Genomic DNA, 16,944 nt, shown 5'->3' with positions numbered 1-16,944 from the left:
GAGCAGTGCGTGGTGTCACCTGGCACGGGGGCACGTCTGAAAGGCCAAGCTGGCTGGCCAGGAGCTGTATGAAGGTACAGGCTACTACATAGTGCAAGCCTGTATGTATCAGAAGTAGGTTCCTTTCCCAGTAAGAGTTGGGGTGGTTTGGTATTAGGACATTGAGAAAGTGCCGTGTAAAGCCTGCGCGCCAGAGGCACGTCACCCCTCTTGTGTTTCAGCGTAGCTCACGTAATTCAAGGTCACTCACTGCTAGAGTAGTGGGGGTGGTCCCACTGCCTAGTAGAGGTGGGAAAGTGCGCACTAGGTGATCAGTGTGGTTCCCAAAGCCCTGTCACTCACCAATGTGATGAGGAAGGTGCATCAGTAATACAATTAAATCAATTACTGTGCCTTTGCTCACACTCCTGTCAGCAGCTGGGTGCAGGCCAGGGCCAGGGAGAGCAGGGAGGGAGAGGAGGCTTGGCCCAGCCCAGGGAAGGGAGGCTTAACCTTGGAACCAGCAGCTGGGGAAAGGCCAACTCCCAACCCTGCCGCACCACAGACCCCGTTGAAGTTCAGCTTTCGCAACCAGGGCAGAAAAGGCAGGCCAGGCTGTGGAAGTGTGAGGTTCCCTTGGTGCAGGGAAGGACAGGGAGAGGAGATGTGGGTTCTGCCTTTGTGTCCTGCCACATTTAACCTGCAAGGTCTTTCCTTTTTTTTTTTTTTTTTGTAGCAAAACTTGCCCTGCAGCTTGAGAAACAGCAACATCTCTCTTCTCCCACAGTGTAAAAAAAAAAGGCAGACCTCAAGTCATAGTAGTCACATTTTTTATTTTAACTTTTTGGGGGGCATAGGGGAGAAAGAGTATACATTTTTATTTGTACAATATTTAACAATCACTTTATTGAGGGCGAGGGGGGATTGGTTTGTTTTCAGCACTTGCAGAAAAACAGCAAGTACTTTTTTGACAGTAGTACAACAACCTGTGCCCAAAACACTGACAAATACAAAGAGTAAAGGTAAAATAATTGCTTACCAAAATCTTGAGAGGTAACGAATAGTATATGGACTGAAACAGCATTAAAAAAAATAAAATAAAGGAAGGAAAAAAAAAAAAAGTACTGCTGGTTGAGTATCTGAGGTAAATGATGTTCCATCAAGGATGCTACTTGAATCATTTTGCCCGTGAACATGTATTGCAGCTTTCTGCGTTTTGTACCAAGTGTTCCTAATAAACGCAAATGTATTAAAAAAGGTTAAAAAAGAGAAGCTGGAAAAAGAGCAAACTGGTAACCCTATTTATTCTGTCAAATGCTAATACGACCAGGAAATGCCTTATTACTGTCTAGTCACAGTTTCGTTCGCACACCGAGAGTTAGTATTTGACAACCACACCAACCTTTTCACACCTCCTGGGGAAGGGTGGAAGCAGTGGATGGCAGTTTCAGACCACCACGAGTGACAGCGCTCGTTCAACTGCTCCGACAGCCGCTCCAGTACACGCAGGGACAAACCTCCTGCCCTCCACCACAAGGGAAGAGGGGCTTAAACCAGGACAGGGTGAGGTGCCCGTCGCTGTGGGACACGAAGGGACAACGGTCACCACCTGCAAGTAAATCCGGGCAAGACGTGTCCCCTAGCAGCAGCCTCAGGGAATCCTGCCCTCACGTACACCCGCGACGCGCTGCTGGCTCAGGCAGGTCTCAGCTTGCGCATTTACTGCTCTCGACAAAGCAAAAACCACAGGGGAATCCCTGCAAGGACAGGTGTCACCGAGCAGCTCCGAGGACAGCAACGCTGCCACTTAAAAACCATTTATACTACGAACATCCTTTTCACAGCAACACTACATTACGCTGTTAAAAATCAGGAAACTTGGATTTAAAACACCAAGAGAAGTTACCGCCCTTTTCCTGACGCGAGGCTTCGCGAGCACCCTCTGCTGTTTGTGACACCAGTCCCCAGCAGCTGGAGGTTAACGGGTAACACAGATGATGCACGTTTTATACATGACCAATTTCTGCATCAGATCTTGAATAACGCATTATTAAACTGACTGTATTTACTCGTTTTTTGCTAGGAAAGGGGTAAGAACTCATTGGGAGCACAGAGGTCTGTCACAAATGGATTCTTATTTGTTCAGAACTCAGCAGCTACGTTCACATCCTGCTGTGTGCATAAAGTAACCTCCCTGGATTAAAAAATGGAAGCAAAATAAAGTGGCAATGGCAGAAGCGGCCACAAACTCGATTTCTTGCTTTCTATAGCGAACCTGACCACCTCCGAGCTGCGCCTGACCCTCCCCAAGGACGTGATAGAGCTGGGTGGTACTTTAGACTCTTTTAGGCCTTGTCTATCCATAACATCTCGTTGTTCCCAGAAATTAAGTTCATGTCCACGTAAAACAGAGTAGCATGTGGCTGTACAGATCAGTTCTCAAGATGACACTCACAGCGAGCTCCTAACTGCAACATCAAAAGCTTCTTTCAAAAGACAGTGACCAGACGGTGTGAAAACAAAGGAAACAAGGCTGAACGACACAGCGCGCCGCTCGCTGTGCTCGGTTCTGTACTCCAGAGGTTCAGAACGTTTGTTCTAGGGGGAAGGTGGTGTAAAGGATCACGTAAGGGGAGTGAAGCAGTACTTCCGAGAAGCACTTTGGCACCTAGCTACCAGTCACTTCCTCCTTTGAATATAAGGCGTGACTTCCAAACTTGAAAAGAACGGTGGAGTTGTGAAAGCAATTTCCATGTTTTTCCTCTTTTTCTGGGAGTCTGTGCTACGGCCATTGGTATTCGTTACCTCTACATAGTCGTTGCATATTTTAAGTTGTAAGCATAACTAAATGATCCCTGAAATTTGTAAGCGTTCATAATCTGAAACCTGTGGCTCGAATTTTTCGTACGGTTCTAGGCTAACCCTACGCATCACGGACGTTAACAGCTCTCCGCCGAAATGGCGCCGAGCTTTACGTAGAGCGAAGTTGCAAATCAAAGCAGAGAGAAAGGAACTGGGGGTAACTGAGCTTCCTGAGGTGACCCTGAAACAGGGATACAGAACCCACTGCATACTGTTTAGTGAAACAGAACACGCGCTAGGCAGACCTTGTCACAAACATAAATAGGAAAAAGACTTTTTTTAAAAAAGAACAAGAATTCAGAGCTTTCCAGTGTCCTAGCTCACAGAAAATTAAAAAAAAGTCATGCTTAAGTTTTCAAATATTCCTCAGACACAGCAAACCTAAATAGTATTCAGTTAAATAAATGTATGAGATATTCTGGGAAATGGAGGTAAGAGAAAAGCTTTAAACTAAGAGAGGAAGGAAAATTTTGTTTCAATAAACAGCACTGTTTTTTTTTTTTTATACACAACAAGCTAGTACAAGAAAAGGCTAAAAACACTGCTTTAGGAATGGCCATTTACTGTTGGCATGAAGCATAGCTTACCCTTTTTTAAATAACACAGTGAATTTGAAATACATCATTTACAAAACATGGATCAATTTATTATTCAAATTTTGTTAGTGTTGTCAATCTCATAATTTAGCAGAGGTGGAACTGAGGTATACCTTGTTGAGGGAGGTTAAGTAATACTTGGAAGCCTCTTTGCTATATCCCACTTGATTACTTTTGTTTATGTACACTGAACAGCAGCACACTAAACATTCACAAGCTGTGTCATATTGGCATTACAATAGTCATTTTTATAAACAACAGCAAATGCAATAAAAACAAGTTACCCTTTTTTTTTTTTTAAATCTGAAATGAAATGTTTGATTTAAAAAAAATAACAGTAGTTCATTTAAGGAATTAGTGTCTTCTGACAGGTATTAAGAAATCTGATGTCAGTTTTTAAAACGCTTGATTAGCCGGTACAGGTCCATATTCTTCATTTAAGTTCCTTAACAGCATGTTATCGTTTCGCAGTCACGCGTCCTTCGGGTGTAAGCAGGGAATGCACAAAGTCTCATGGATCCACGTTCGGGAGGGGAAAATAAAGGAAAACCACCTCTTGATGACGCTCCAGAGAGACTTACCATTCTTCTCAGGCAGAAAACGGTAACGGCGTGGGCAGTCCCATTCGCTTTAGCAGCTCCAGTGAAGAGTCCTGACGGTCAGTTATGTGACCAGTGCAACTATCATAGACTGGATTCTTTGGGAGGAAAGTCAACGTTTGTCACCATTGTGACCACAGTCACGATGTCCTCTGTTGTTATAATGTTAGTTAATTTTTGCATCTGAATAATCCGTTCTTCTACGCAACCTGCTGACAACCTGGCTTCCGCGTCGTGATCCCAGCACTCCTCTATTGTTTCACAAAGCATCGCCATGCCCTGTGAGCAAAGACAGTGGGAGTTAAAACCGACGGCATACAGACTTAGCGGCAAGTTTGAGGAAGCAACTCTAATAGCAAACCGGGATTTAAGGTGCACCTGCCCTATTTGAACCCTTCTGTCAAGCAGGAAGCTATGCTGTATTTGTTTTGAAACCTAGCGTGTCATATGGGGCCTCGTGCCTTATTTATTTTGCACTATTTAAATAATATATGCAAGAGCGAGCAAATCCTTTTCAACATACAATGGTGTAGCGTGCTAGCAAAGTCATCGCGGTATTTTAAGAAAGGGTAAGTTCTTCAGTAAGCATATGAAACCTCAATAAAAAAAAGAAATCAAGCGGTACAAGAGGGGATTTATATCTGACAGCAAGTAACAGAGAGCTAATGCAGCAATATGCTAATTGCAAGGAGCAGATGGTAACATACGCTCATTTTTCTCACAGACAGTGTCATTAATTGTCTCTAACAAACTATTTTTTGAAAAACAAACAGTGCTAGGGATAAGCAGTGGGGTTACTGCAAGTCTCCAGCCATAAATCAGATCGGGAAAGCCCAACTGATCCCAGAAGTTTCACAGGACACTGCTTATCCTTTGATGTTATGTCCAGTTTGTAGCACTCCTGTAATAAATCAAGACTATTATTTCTTAAGTATATTTAAGGTGTGCATTCAAAAGTAACTCTCAAGAATGCTTTCACCAAAAAAAGAAAATCACTTTTGATGAGATAATATTTTAAGATTAAGAACATGTTAGTTTACTGTCCACTTAATTCTTACCAGAATTATTAAACCTAAATTCTTCCTAAAAGACAGTATTATGAACACAACACAGGACTGACAAAATTTCAAACTGAAATCATGACAGAACTTTCAAGAACTTGGTCACATAACTACTTACCGAGTGTTTTTGCCAACACTCTCTCAAAACAGGTCTCTTCTTTTTATGAACTACAACTTCCTGCATGTCTTCAAGGGAGGGATGCTGGCCAATTTCTTCTTCAAATGGCAACATGTACTCATCTACTGGGCCTGTAGACAAAGAAAGAAGTTAACCCACCAAATTTGCTTTAAAAACGGAAGAAGAAAAAAAAAAGACAAAAAAAAAGACTGGTATTCCATTATCAGGATCTGACAGAGCAGTTTACTTTCTGTTGCCAGTACAAGCTCTCCCTGCGACACGTTAGCAGCCAGTGGTGACTAAGATGTTACAGCAGCAGCAGGGGCACTTTGAGGAGCTACAACCTTTGCTCTCCCATGCAGAAGCCAAGCGCAGCTCCCGCCCAGCTCCCTCGCAACCAAAAGCTTCGACGCAAGGGTGGCGGGCAGTTCTGGGATCCACAGCTGCTCCCTGCCTCCTCCGCACTCCACCGCCTGGCTCAGATAAATCCTCCTCCTCCTTTCAAGTTCGCTGGCGCTCTCGGTATCGGAGGGCCAAGGAGATGCCTGACAGCCACTCCTGAATGTTTTTGGTACCACGTGTGCTGCAGAAGGCAAACTCTTGACAGTGACTGCTGCATCCCTCTGCACATGTCAGGTATCTCCTCCTCCAATCCATAGAGCCCCAGACAAAAAAGTACTGATGTTGAAAGCTAAGCGTAATATTCATCCTGAGCTCAATCAAAGGGACTAGGCTTTATATGCTGAACTACAGATTACATAGCTATAGATTATTATGTATGTTATTGTAAGGCATATTTTTGTGCTTTCAGATCAAAAGTCTGAGAAAAGGAAGAAGGGGAAGACGGAAGAAATGAACAGTGTGGTAACAATGAGGCCGATGAGGCTTAGCGAAAAAGACTGGGTACCTTCTAAAAAATAAAAATAAGAAATTTGGAGAGAGAAAGACAGCAGAGTGACTCCAGAGCTGAGACTCAGGAAGGCTGATTGCCTTCATGATGCCTCCTTTGCTTTCTGGAATAACACCCACACCTGCCAGACACACCTACGACACACCTCAGTAAGATTTAGGTACAAATGTTGCACAGTGCACCGAGGCACAAAGAATCAGTATGGAATGTGGGGCTGCCTCAGAGACTTGTGCAAGATTGTGTGGATCCTGTTAGTAAACAGCTTAACATTTTTAAAAGGGTAAAATCTCCCCAGTGGCTTCCACTCCAGGAGGAACGTCTGCAGCAGAAAAGCACTGCCTGGAGCAGAGTGCACTGCGTGGCCACGTGCTGATCTACTGAGGTCTCCAATACGTCCTGGCTTTTCATCTGAGTGTCTGTCACCTGCACTGGGCTCTCACAGCAGTGCTTTATGACAAACGACATCACTACCCCAAGTGAAACCATCGCATTTACTTAGCTGAACTCAGCTGCTTTAACGACTGTACTGAAAATGCAACTTTCTCCCAAACATTTTTGAGCCTTTTCTCTTGTTCTTGATTAGTCCTGACTTACTCTGGACACCCAAAACCAGGTCTCTATTTACAAAATCTAAAGAATAGCATTTATACTCAAAACAGGGTATCTGATATCTTTCCTTAAGAGCTTAAGAATTGGATCCAGTGGTTTGCTTTGAGGCAAACAACTGTGATGGATCCATAGCTAACAAAGCACCAGCTGCAGATTTCTCAGACACTACCGTGTTTTCAACCTCTAAGCTATCAACAATTAATCAGAAGTTCTGACATCTATAGGAGCTGAACTAATGCCACATTAGTGACAACAAAGAGAGGGTAGGGAGATGCTGGACTTACATGGCCCAGTCTCACTCTGGCATCTGCGGCTAAACCAGAGACTTTTCTGTGTCTCATCGCAGAGACTTCCTGACGAGCATTCACTGTGATTCAGGAAGATACTCCTCCCGCATATAAGCGGCTAGAAAATTAACTGCATCAATGCTCTCTGTGATAAAATATACGTTGACCTACAAAAATTCTTCATGTCTTTTAGCCTTGTATTCCCTTACTACATTGGGAACAGATGTCTGACATTAGTCTACGCGCATCTTCCACAGGCAGCACTAAAAGACAGGTCAGTGTCTGATGCTAGGGTGTGCAGCAGAAGACATCGATTTCTCAGCAGGTGTGGGTGGGATATCTTTGTTACCAAGGTTAACCTAAGCTTTTCCTTATGAAAGCAGCGATATTTTTAACATAAACTGATTGGCACTGAGACTGTCAGGCTAAACTCAGAAGTAGTCAAACATATTAGGTTAGGAGTTCCACAGCAATGCTCTCTCTTCCTCACCATGACCGTAAGAGACACAACAGGTACCCAGGTATCAGAAAACTTCTACCTGGGATGCCAAACACTGGAGAGACTAAATTATGAAGTGATACATCATGTTGGTGGTTTGTTCATTTCCCCACAAGACTACCACCCTTATTAAATTTTACTGCATAGTCTACCTTCCCATTTCGTGCTTTCAATACACGTCTCATCAATTCATTCAATATTTCCGTAAATCAAATATGTTGCTTACCATCCGCGGCAGTACAGCGTGATGCCAATTCCCAGAGGACTAGTCCCATGGCATACATATCTATTCTCAGAAACGCATCCCTTTGGAAGTTTATAGCACCTTCTAGTACCTCAGGAGCCATATACCTTCGTGTACCAACCTTGAGAGACAGGAAAGCATAAACATTTGTACGCTAACAATCAACATGACCACAATTACCATTCTAGCTGGTGCCAATTACAATACCACCATAGACCAGCAGTACTTTTTGTCAAAGATTAAATATAGCCATGGTTATCCTTGCTTAGAACAAAATTTTGGAAGTTTCTTGTATTCTTATATCCAATAGTAGGTAAGAAGAACTAGAAACAATCGTATAGACTGGGCCCTATAAAGGATGCTTATGAAGCAAGAATATCTATAAAGATTTAACATATTTGTCACCATCGTTCCTTACAAAGTCCCTGCTCATCGCAGGGGGTTGGACCAGATGACCTTGAAAGGTCCCTTCCAACCCAAACCATTCGATGATTCTGTAATTTTCTTCCAGCTTACAGGAAGGTCACTGCTGTTACTTCTTCATGTCACAAGGATGCGAAACATGCTTATGTTTCTCCCCATGACGGGAGCAATAATAAAACTACCAAAGGAAAACTAGCTACCAAAGTGCAATTTATACTGAGAAAGTCATACAAAAATCACTTGCACAAAACAGACCATTAAATGAAAACTTTGGGGATATCTGTTCTTTTTGACCACAGTCACTCATGAAATTATGTCATCTGAATAAATCAGAACTTACATGATGTCTGAACAAGATCTACTCTGTTATTTAAACCTGCATGGTAATAGCTGTATTTCTCTTAAGCAGTTGTTACTGAGGTTTTATAATCCTATTGTATGGATTTTATTTTTGCCATTTATTTAACCATAAACTGTGACATTCTGCCTAAAATTAAATACATTTGTTTTCCAGAAACCACAGTGCTCTAAGCCCAAGCTTGTTATGTTAAAAGTACATGGTACTAAAAAGGTTCCCTGTTGTACGACAAGTGCTTGATTAGTACCGTTGTCATTTCAGGGAAGAGACTGTTGTTAGGTCAGAAAAGTTAAAAACTGGCTGCCAGTGTAATTCCTCAGTTTCTGAACAGTATCTCCAAGCAATTAATAAAATACAGCAAGACCACTCTTTGTCATCCAAGTCCTCTAGTAAAAATGAAAATAAGAGGGGAGGGAGGCCATGTAATGAGATGCAGGGGGGGGGGGAAGGCTGTGAGTTGTAATTATCTAAAGGATTGTTTAATTTTTAGCCTGTGAGAAGAAAGCACAAAATGCCATCTTCCTTAAAGGTCACCAAAAATGCGGTTGATGATATAGTATCTTGTGCACGAAGAATGCCTAAACTATGGATTTCCATCCACATGCAGTTCACAGTTGTATCGTTTATGTAAATAAATCAGTATTTACCTGTCCATGTGTATCCCCTGCAGACTTTCCAGCCTCAAACTTTAAAGCTAGACCGAAATCAGCAATACAAGCTGTAAGGTTATTTTTCAGCAGCACATTCTTGCTTTTGATGTCCCTTTCAAGTTAAGGAAAAAAAAAAAAAAAGAGAAATCAGTAACGTGAAATACCATCTAAAGTTCTAAGGAAAAAGGAATATAACAAACCAAGGAACATTGTAACTTTCTTGCCTTCCATATTATAAAGCAGCAGTCCATTTGAACAACAAAAGAATAATAATAAAACCTGTGGGAGTATACTTGCTTACCTATATTCTTATGGAAATATCTAAGACTGCAACTGGAACTGTCATTTTATGCTTAGTTTTAAAATACATACAGATTTATAAGCATGTATGATACAGAAATAGAATAAAAATGTAGTTACCGCACACTTAAATTACAACTACATTTCAGGTATTTAAATAATAGGAAACAAAACACCTTGAAAAATGAATCTTGATTGTTTCTAACAAGGAGATATGTGATTTCCTGCAGAAACAAGAGACAATGGCCTCGATCCAGGGATTCCCATCTGTCCTGTGTACCTCTCCACTCTCCCATTTTACCGTCCGTCAAGCAGTTTTGCTCCTGGAATTCCAAACTCTGCAGAATCTGTATTTCTCTTACTCTATATCCCTATTGTTTATTTTGGCTACCACTATCATTTCAGCTCCCTACTTCTATGAACACCTTTCTATACCTGCCTCATTAAAAAAACCCAAACAACCAACAATTATACTCAACAATAGGCATAACACCACTTACAGTAAATGTTTCTGTCTGGAGGCATTCAGTATGACTTAAAAGTTATATACGTGTTTAAGTTGTTTCAAATAGCTATAATGCCAATTATTTCACATACTGCAGAAGGTACTTAAATAATTAACTGTATAAAAAAGAATTTATGACATTAGCCACAATCATCACAGCAAGTTCTATAGACCATCAGCTAGAGTTTTGCTTAGGCTGAGCAGATTTTTCTTAGGAGGCTCTTGATCTGGAAGGAAGGTATCACAGAGCAGTGATTTCAGTACTTCCTATCTGTCCAGGTTTCATATCCTTTAGCTCCAAGTTAAATATGAACAATCACCTGAAAATATTTTATATATACTATACCTATGCGAGATGGCAGGTTTATGTCCATCTTTCAGTCCTGGTATATCCTCGTGAAGATAAGCCAAGCCTCTAGCCATAGTTTGAGCAATGTGACATAGCTCATTCCAGGAGACCACATTAGCCTTGAGAAAGTCTGTTAATGAACCCTGCACAGCAAAACACAAAAACAATTACAAGATCAATTTCATTCTCATCTACTCATAAAGAAAACTTCTAAACGACCTCTGTCATTAAAGAACATGATATGCCTGTCTGCCTTTCACCGTTTTCTGATGGACTATATAATTACACACATACATACGTGATCGACTGCCAGTTTAAACAACAAAATATTAATCTCTGCATCATCTCTAGTCCATGAATAAAATCAAGCTGCATCTACACATTACCTCAACAAGCAAACAGCGCAATGAACTCACATTCTGTGGCACACTCGCCAACAAACTGCACTGAACTGTGTCAGAAATGGGAGCTAGACTCAAGATATTTAAGTTCTTAATAAAGGCAGCCCTTGCTTTACAAGGGTGATTTATAATCTTCCCAGCACAGGAAATTACAGGTTAGATTCACCTTCAGGAATCCTGCTGAACTGCGTATGTCCGTTCTTTTAAGACCTTTAACTGACAGCCTAAGTGCTTCTTTTCTTACTGACCAGCAACAGTAAACTCCAGTTTCACAATGAATATAAAGAGATTAAGTAAAAATCTAGTCAGCATAAAGCACTTCTCTTCAAACTCACTTCTACAGCCCACTCTATAAACATATTTTCACGGATTTGTGTATTATCCAGTTTGTGAGATGTCACCATGCCACCTGTTACCGTGTGAAAAGCCAACACAAAAGGGTAAAATGAACAAAGTGCTGAAAAGCGTAGATGCTGCACTTTAAAAATAAAATTCAAAATTCAAATTTTCCAAAGTCATCTCAGATGCCGCCTTTCCACCAGTACCAAGATTTTGAAAACTCTTAGACAAAAAAACCAAACAATAACCTTTCAGAAAGGCAAATTAGTTTGAAATTATCTACTTGATCGGGAAGATATGTCAAAAAATCTAAATAGCTGGGCAGTTTTAGCCCTCTAAATGATTGAAGCAGAGGCATAAGTGGGACAAAAGTGCCAGAATGAAGAATATAATATTCAATAGTAGGAATGTGATCTATGACCTAGCCGTAATGCATGAACATATCCATATTATACAGATTTGTATTTCCTCAAATCTGCTACAGGTAACATCTTCCTAATGCCTCTTTGCCTGTGCTGGTGCTAAGCTTAAATTTGGGATTTTTTTTACTCTTTGTACTTACATCTGTGACAGTTACGTGCAGTTATTAAAAAAAAATAAAATCTAAGTGGACAAAATAAAACAGTAAACATATGCCTAATTACATGTATTTATGGTTTTTATTGTGGTTATTGCAATACAACTGATATATTCTTATAGGCACAAATCAGCTAACACAAGTAAAAAATAAACCACCACAATCTTTGCAAGATGGAGTTTATTTAAATTAGGCAGATTTAGATGGGGGAATATTCAAAAATACAGATTCTAAAAAGCAAAAAGGTAGAATAAGTTTTTGTTTGTTTTCTAAAACAACTCCTCTATTAAGACTGATGACAACTTTCTCAGCTGGCTGGAAATAAATTTAAATAAATTCATATCCAATGCAAAGAGACAAGCTAAGAATAAGCAAAAACTATTTTAAATTTTATTTCTTAACTATCCAACGTTCCTATTTGTGACAGATATCCAAGATTGTCCTTCCTCTATCATAATCATAAAAAAAAAAAAAAAAGAAAATACATTGAGAACTAAACATACCTTTTCATGAAATGCTGTAATTAACCAGAGATCAACATCGATGCTAGTGCCTCGTTTCTCTGCACCAATGAACTGCAAAATATTGTCGTGCTTCATTCCAGGTAAACTGTAAATTTCATATTCGTTCTGCCATGACTGTTTGTCCTTTAAACAAAACAACACATCACACCAAGTTAATACCATAATAATGAGAATAAGAGGTACTTTCCCTGACAGAGGTTTCTTTCTGTAATTTACTGTGTATCTGTCAAAGTGACTAAACCCATTTTTTGGGGTTTGGTTTGGCTTTATTTTTTGTTTTTTGGCAAGACAGGGTTTACTACCTGAAGGAAAGAAAGTACAGCGTATGCTATTAATATTATGAGGCTGATTATTTAAAAATTACAAATGTATAGAGTAATAACAATATTTGTGCTACAAAATACTGACATAACATATACCAAAATATGAAAAACTGTCTTCACATATGTTACATAATCACATACAGTGCAAAACGGTCTCAAAAACTTAAATTTGTTGTAAACAGACATCAACTGTTGAGAACAACATCAACTATCAGAGATATGAACATGGAAACACAAAACTGTGGATTAGGATTGGAATCTACATACTGCAAACAATTACAATTACTTTAATCTTAAGAGCATGGTTCAATGTTTGTATTTTATTAATCTATAAGAACCCCATAAAGAATTAGAAATAGGTTTTCCTTCATTAAAAATAACAAAGCCTCAAATTTAATTTAAGTTGTGCTGATGGCCAAAACCAGCATAAATATATGCCATTTCTCCTAGAAGAATAAAAACCTGCAGATGTACTCATTCACCAAGTCAACACTTGGTTAATCATCAGAAAACACAAGCATATTTCACCTCAAGTAGCAGTGGGTGGTTTTAATTAACGTAAAATCTATCCTAATATCATTGTATATGATCACTTGTATTCTTTAACTAGATTGGATCTTCAAACTATGAGCACGATCTATTCTAAAACATGGCTTTTAAACCATGATTTATTCTAAATCAGAGGTACTTGCTGGGAAGTGAATATTATTTCACTTAAGGCATATTTAACTGGAACAATCACCTTATGGGTTTGCATTTCAGGACATTCCTTCCAAGTACAATTTAGTTTGAAAAATATAAACAAAGTCTTCTCAACTGATCGAGATTTGCGTGAGAGCTGCTTAAAACTATTCATGCCAAATAAGTATTTTTATGACTAGAAATGTATACATTCACAGAGTTTAAGTCAATAATACATGCTTGCTGCATTAAAATATTTATTTTAATTCCATAATACCCGCACATTTTTCAGGTCACAACTTTTCCTGCATTTCAGAATTTTTTCGAACTATCTAGATTTACATCATATATTGAAAATTCTCTAAAATACAAGCCTTTTATTATGACTAGAAAAGCTAGTTTCACTTTGATATTAGAAGCAACACAGGACACTAAGAACTTCTGCTTACCTGAATAGGGAATATTTTGACTGCAACATACTCATTTAGTAGTTGAGCTTTCCATACGCATCCAAATCTTCCCCTAGCTTTGATCTCTAGTAACTGCAATGGCTTCAAACCCATCAACGGTGAAGGTGGTGGTGGTCCAGGATCCTGAAATCAGGTTAAACCCATTAATTTTGCTATTATATGTGCTATCTATGATGACAGCACCAGAAATAAAGGCTTGTAAACTGAAAGAGACTTGGTATCATATACCCAACCCCCTTCCAACAAATTCCCCCAAACAAACCATCAACAAACCAGCAACCCTTCTCTGCAGGAAACTGAGATTGTAAAACATGCTCAGAATTAATGTGCAAGCAACAGCTTAACAACAGTTACAGTGTAACTCTGCCTAACCAGGTGTAAAAGCACAGGAGAAATTGAGGAACAAAGATAATCACACTTGTTACTTTAAGAGACAGAATTAAAATGAGCACCTTTGATACATTTAAGGCATTTTGTTTGTTTGACATAGGGTTTAATTCTTTAGTTCAAGGGCCTGGTGACTTGACTCTACACCGCCACCATGTCCCTTTCCACATGACAAACGCTGCAGCCATCAGCCGGGAAGCAGATGATATCTACATTAGCGATTCGGTTGAGGGCAGCAACGCAGAGCCGAAGTGAATCTCCTCACCGTCTGCAGTTACCACCCAACGGGGTTCAGCCCTCACAAGCCACTGAGCTGATACCAGCACAGTTCTACTTCAAAAATTCCACTGCTTACTGGGGACACAAGGTTGCAAACCAATATGTAGGCAGGCCGTACCATTACAAGGTCTTCCAGGCCGTAACTAATCTTTCTTCACTCGGAAACCATTGAACCACACGCACAGCGTGGATGTTTGGCACAGGAAACCAACCACCATCCCTCTGCCATCAGCCCTCCAAACCACATCGATGGCGGTGTGAGGAACCACAGCACCGATGCTGCAACCTGCTGATCCACTCCTGCTGCTCCCAACTTTTGGATAGCCAGTACATTACTGAAATGTCAGTAATTGGCCGCACCCCAGAAAGAGAACTGGAATTTAAGATATTATCTTGTGATATCTTAAGTATTTGTACTTTACCGAGGGGCTAGCCCAACAATTCCTCTTCAAATATGACCCCACAAGCTGGCAAGTACAATTGCAAGTGAGAGAGAGCTTCCATACAGCTATCCATATAACCACCCATCTTACTACAGATTTCAACAATTTGCCTTTCTGGGAAAGAAAACATGACGGCTTATCAAATAGCTTGTATTTTATACTTTAGACATCTTTTACATATTCTGTAGCATACACATGATCTGAATACAAGAAGTAGATTTTCAAATTCATTGCCAAAGATGTGCTTCTTTCTGACTGTCCTTTTCTCTCCAATCTACCATGTTAGATCAGTTTGTACCTACATAAGCTTCGTCCCTACCACGAACAAACGCATCATACCCATTTAGATGTGCCTCTGCATCAAAGACAATTACCCTATGCACAGAACCAGAGAAACATCATCTCTTTTGTCTGATCCCTGTTTTCTGCGAGAAAATAAGTCAAGTTCTGGTGTGCAGTGGTCACAAAGCAGAATTACCAATACTGTCACCAGGAGATGCAGCTCCACCTTCCTTTCGCATCCCCCCTCCCTCCCCTTTCAAATTAGTTTAAGCCACAATTTGTTCCTCAGTCCAAACTACTAGAAAGAATTGCAGATGTCAATGGCAGCGATGACAGCGTGGGGCAGACTGCTAGATCACAGACAGGAAGGGGGCAAACGGCTGCTTTTAGTGGCAGGGCAGGTCTATGGAGACCACAAAGTCGTGCCACAAGTCTCAATATTACATATGAAACAACTGTACAAATGAAAGTTAGATATTGCTTTTAAACGATATCACCCTGCAGAATACAACAAAAAAACCCTAAAGCCTATTGTTCAAGAAAACCTCCAAAACATGCACTTGGCTTCTCTATTTTTCCCCAGTCACAGCTGTAATGCTGTTTTAAAGGGAAAGAATGAAAAACACTGGAGTAGTTGTGTCTACAAAACAAATGAGAGTACTCCATAGTTAAGTATTAGAGCACTTCAGTTTACAACATAAAAATCTTATGCATGTTAAAGACACATTTTCAGAACAACTGTGGGTTTAAGTATACTTTACTACTGTGAGAATGGAGACAAGTGGTTCTGTATCCAACACAAGTTTTGAGCAGTTTAAGCGCAGAAATAAATATCCATTCTCTTGTTTCTTATTAAGCAACAAATAAATCCTTCAGAAAGAACAAGTTTCAGACAGACAGATTTATAGGAATTTAAAGAAACTGTACCCTAATTCACAATAACTGTAAAAGAAAATACAACGTTTGAAATTCAAACTAGAGACACATTACAATACTATCCTCAAAAAAGTATGAAATTGTTTCACAAATATGACAGCAACAGATGATTAAAAGGCGTTACATAAAAATTGCTGGGTTTAAACTGGACAAAGATCACAGAAAATGAAGTTTAAGAGTTAAGTTTTCCCTCCCATGCTGCCTTTGTTCAATGCCAAAGCCCTTTATGAATATTTCAGGCACCAGGAAATCACTGTCCTCCATTTGTAATAGTTACAGTTACAAGCAAAACAAGAAGCCTACTTTAACTTGTAAAGAAACCCTGTTATTTTTAAGAATCCTGAGCACTGTGTAGTATCTGAGGCTTTAACAGCACTTAATTAGGTAACTTTTTAAAGTTTCAAACCTAGTGACTTGCCTAAATTAACAGAATGGTTTGTGGGAAATAACCCCAAATCTCACTTCAGTGGCTAGAACTCCCCTTCCTTTCCATACTCTCCACCCAAAAAAATCTGCTGGTATTTTGAAGGACACTGTATGAATTTTTTTCTTGACCATCTAGCAAATGACCACTTAATACTTCTCAAAGATTTAATGAAAAAAATTACAGCATCTGTCACATGAGAAGGCAGTAACACCTCAGTAAAGAGTGGCCAGCAAAAACTGGTGCTTCTTACTGTCACATTAGACAACGACACTTTTCATATACCTGAACTTCGTATTTTCTAGAAAATCCTGACATTTCAAGATATTTTCCCGCTACCTTATATAGCAACCTCCTGTGGTTCCCTGCACATTTCCTCTTCGTGTTGAAACATTTCTATGAAGTCAAAACTGCCGGTGTTCTTATGAAGCCACAGACACCCCCACGCACAAATCAAAACAAATCCTGATTTAAAATGGAAAGTATAATTGCCTTATGTTAACATAACTAAAAAGAATAGTTTTCCAGT

The 16,944-nt window shown here is 39.8% G+C and overlaps 1 protein-coding gene across 1 annotated transcript in view; it reads right to left on the bottom strand.

The window, feature by feature from the left end:
• Positions 1-795: 795 nt before the first annotated feature.
• The window catches only part of ACVR2A (activin A receptor type 2A), a 70,364-nt gene continuing 54,215 nt past the window's right edge, over positions 796-16,944 (bottom strand). Inside the window, exons 5-11 of the mRNA XM_075757270.1 lie at positions 13,644-13,787; positions 12,170-12,313; positions 10,347-10,492; positions 9,193-9,307; positions 7,747-7,885; positions 5,216-5,346; positions 796-4,315 (exon numbers count right to left, since the gene is read on the bottom strand). Of these exons, the coding sequence (XP_075613385.1) occupies positions 4,121-4,315; positions 5,216-5,346; positions 7,747-7,885; positions 9,193-9,307; positions 10,347-10,492; positions 12,170-12,313; positions 13,644-13,787 (1,014 nt within the window). The 3' untranslated portion in view covers positions 796-4,120. The remainder of the gene's footprint in view (positions 4,316-5,215; positions 5,347-7,746; positions 7,886-9,192; positions 9,308-10,346; positions 10,493-12,169; positions 12,314-13,643; positions 13,788-16,944) is intronic.

The sequence above is a fragment of the Balearica regulorum genome, chromosome 6 (genome assembly GCF_011004875.1).
Source record: "Balearica regulorum gibbericeps isolate bBalReg1 chromosome 6, bBalReg1.pri, whole genome shotgun sequence".
NCBI classification, from domain to species: domain Eukaryota; kingdom Metazoa; phylum Chordata; class Aves; order Gruiformes; family Gruidae; genus Balearica; species Balearica regulorum.
Note: the sequence above shows the minus strand (reverse complement) of the source record. Positions and strands in the feature narration are given on the sequence as shown.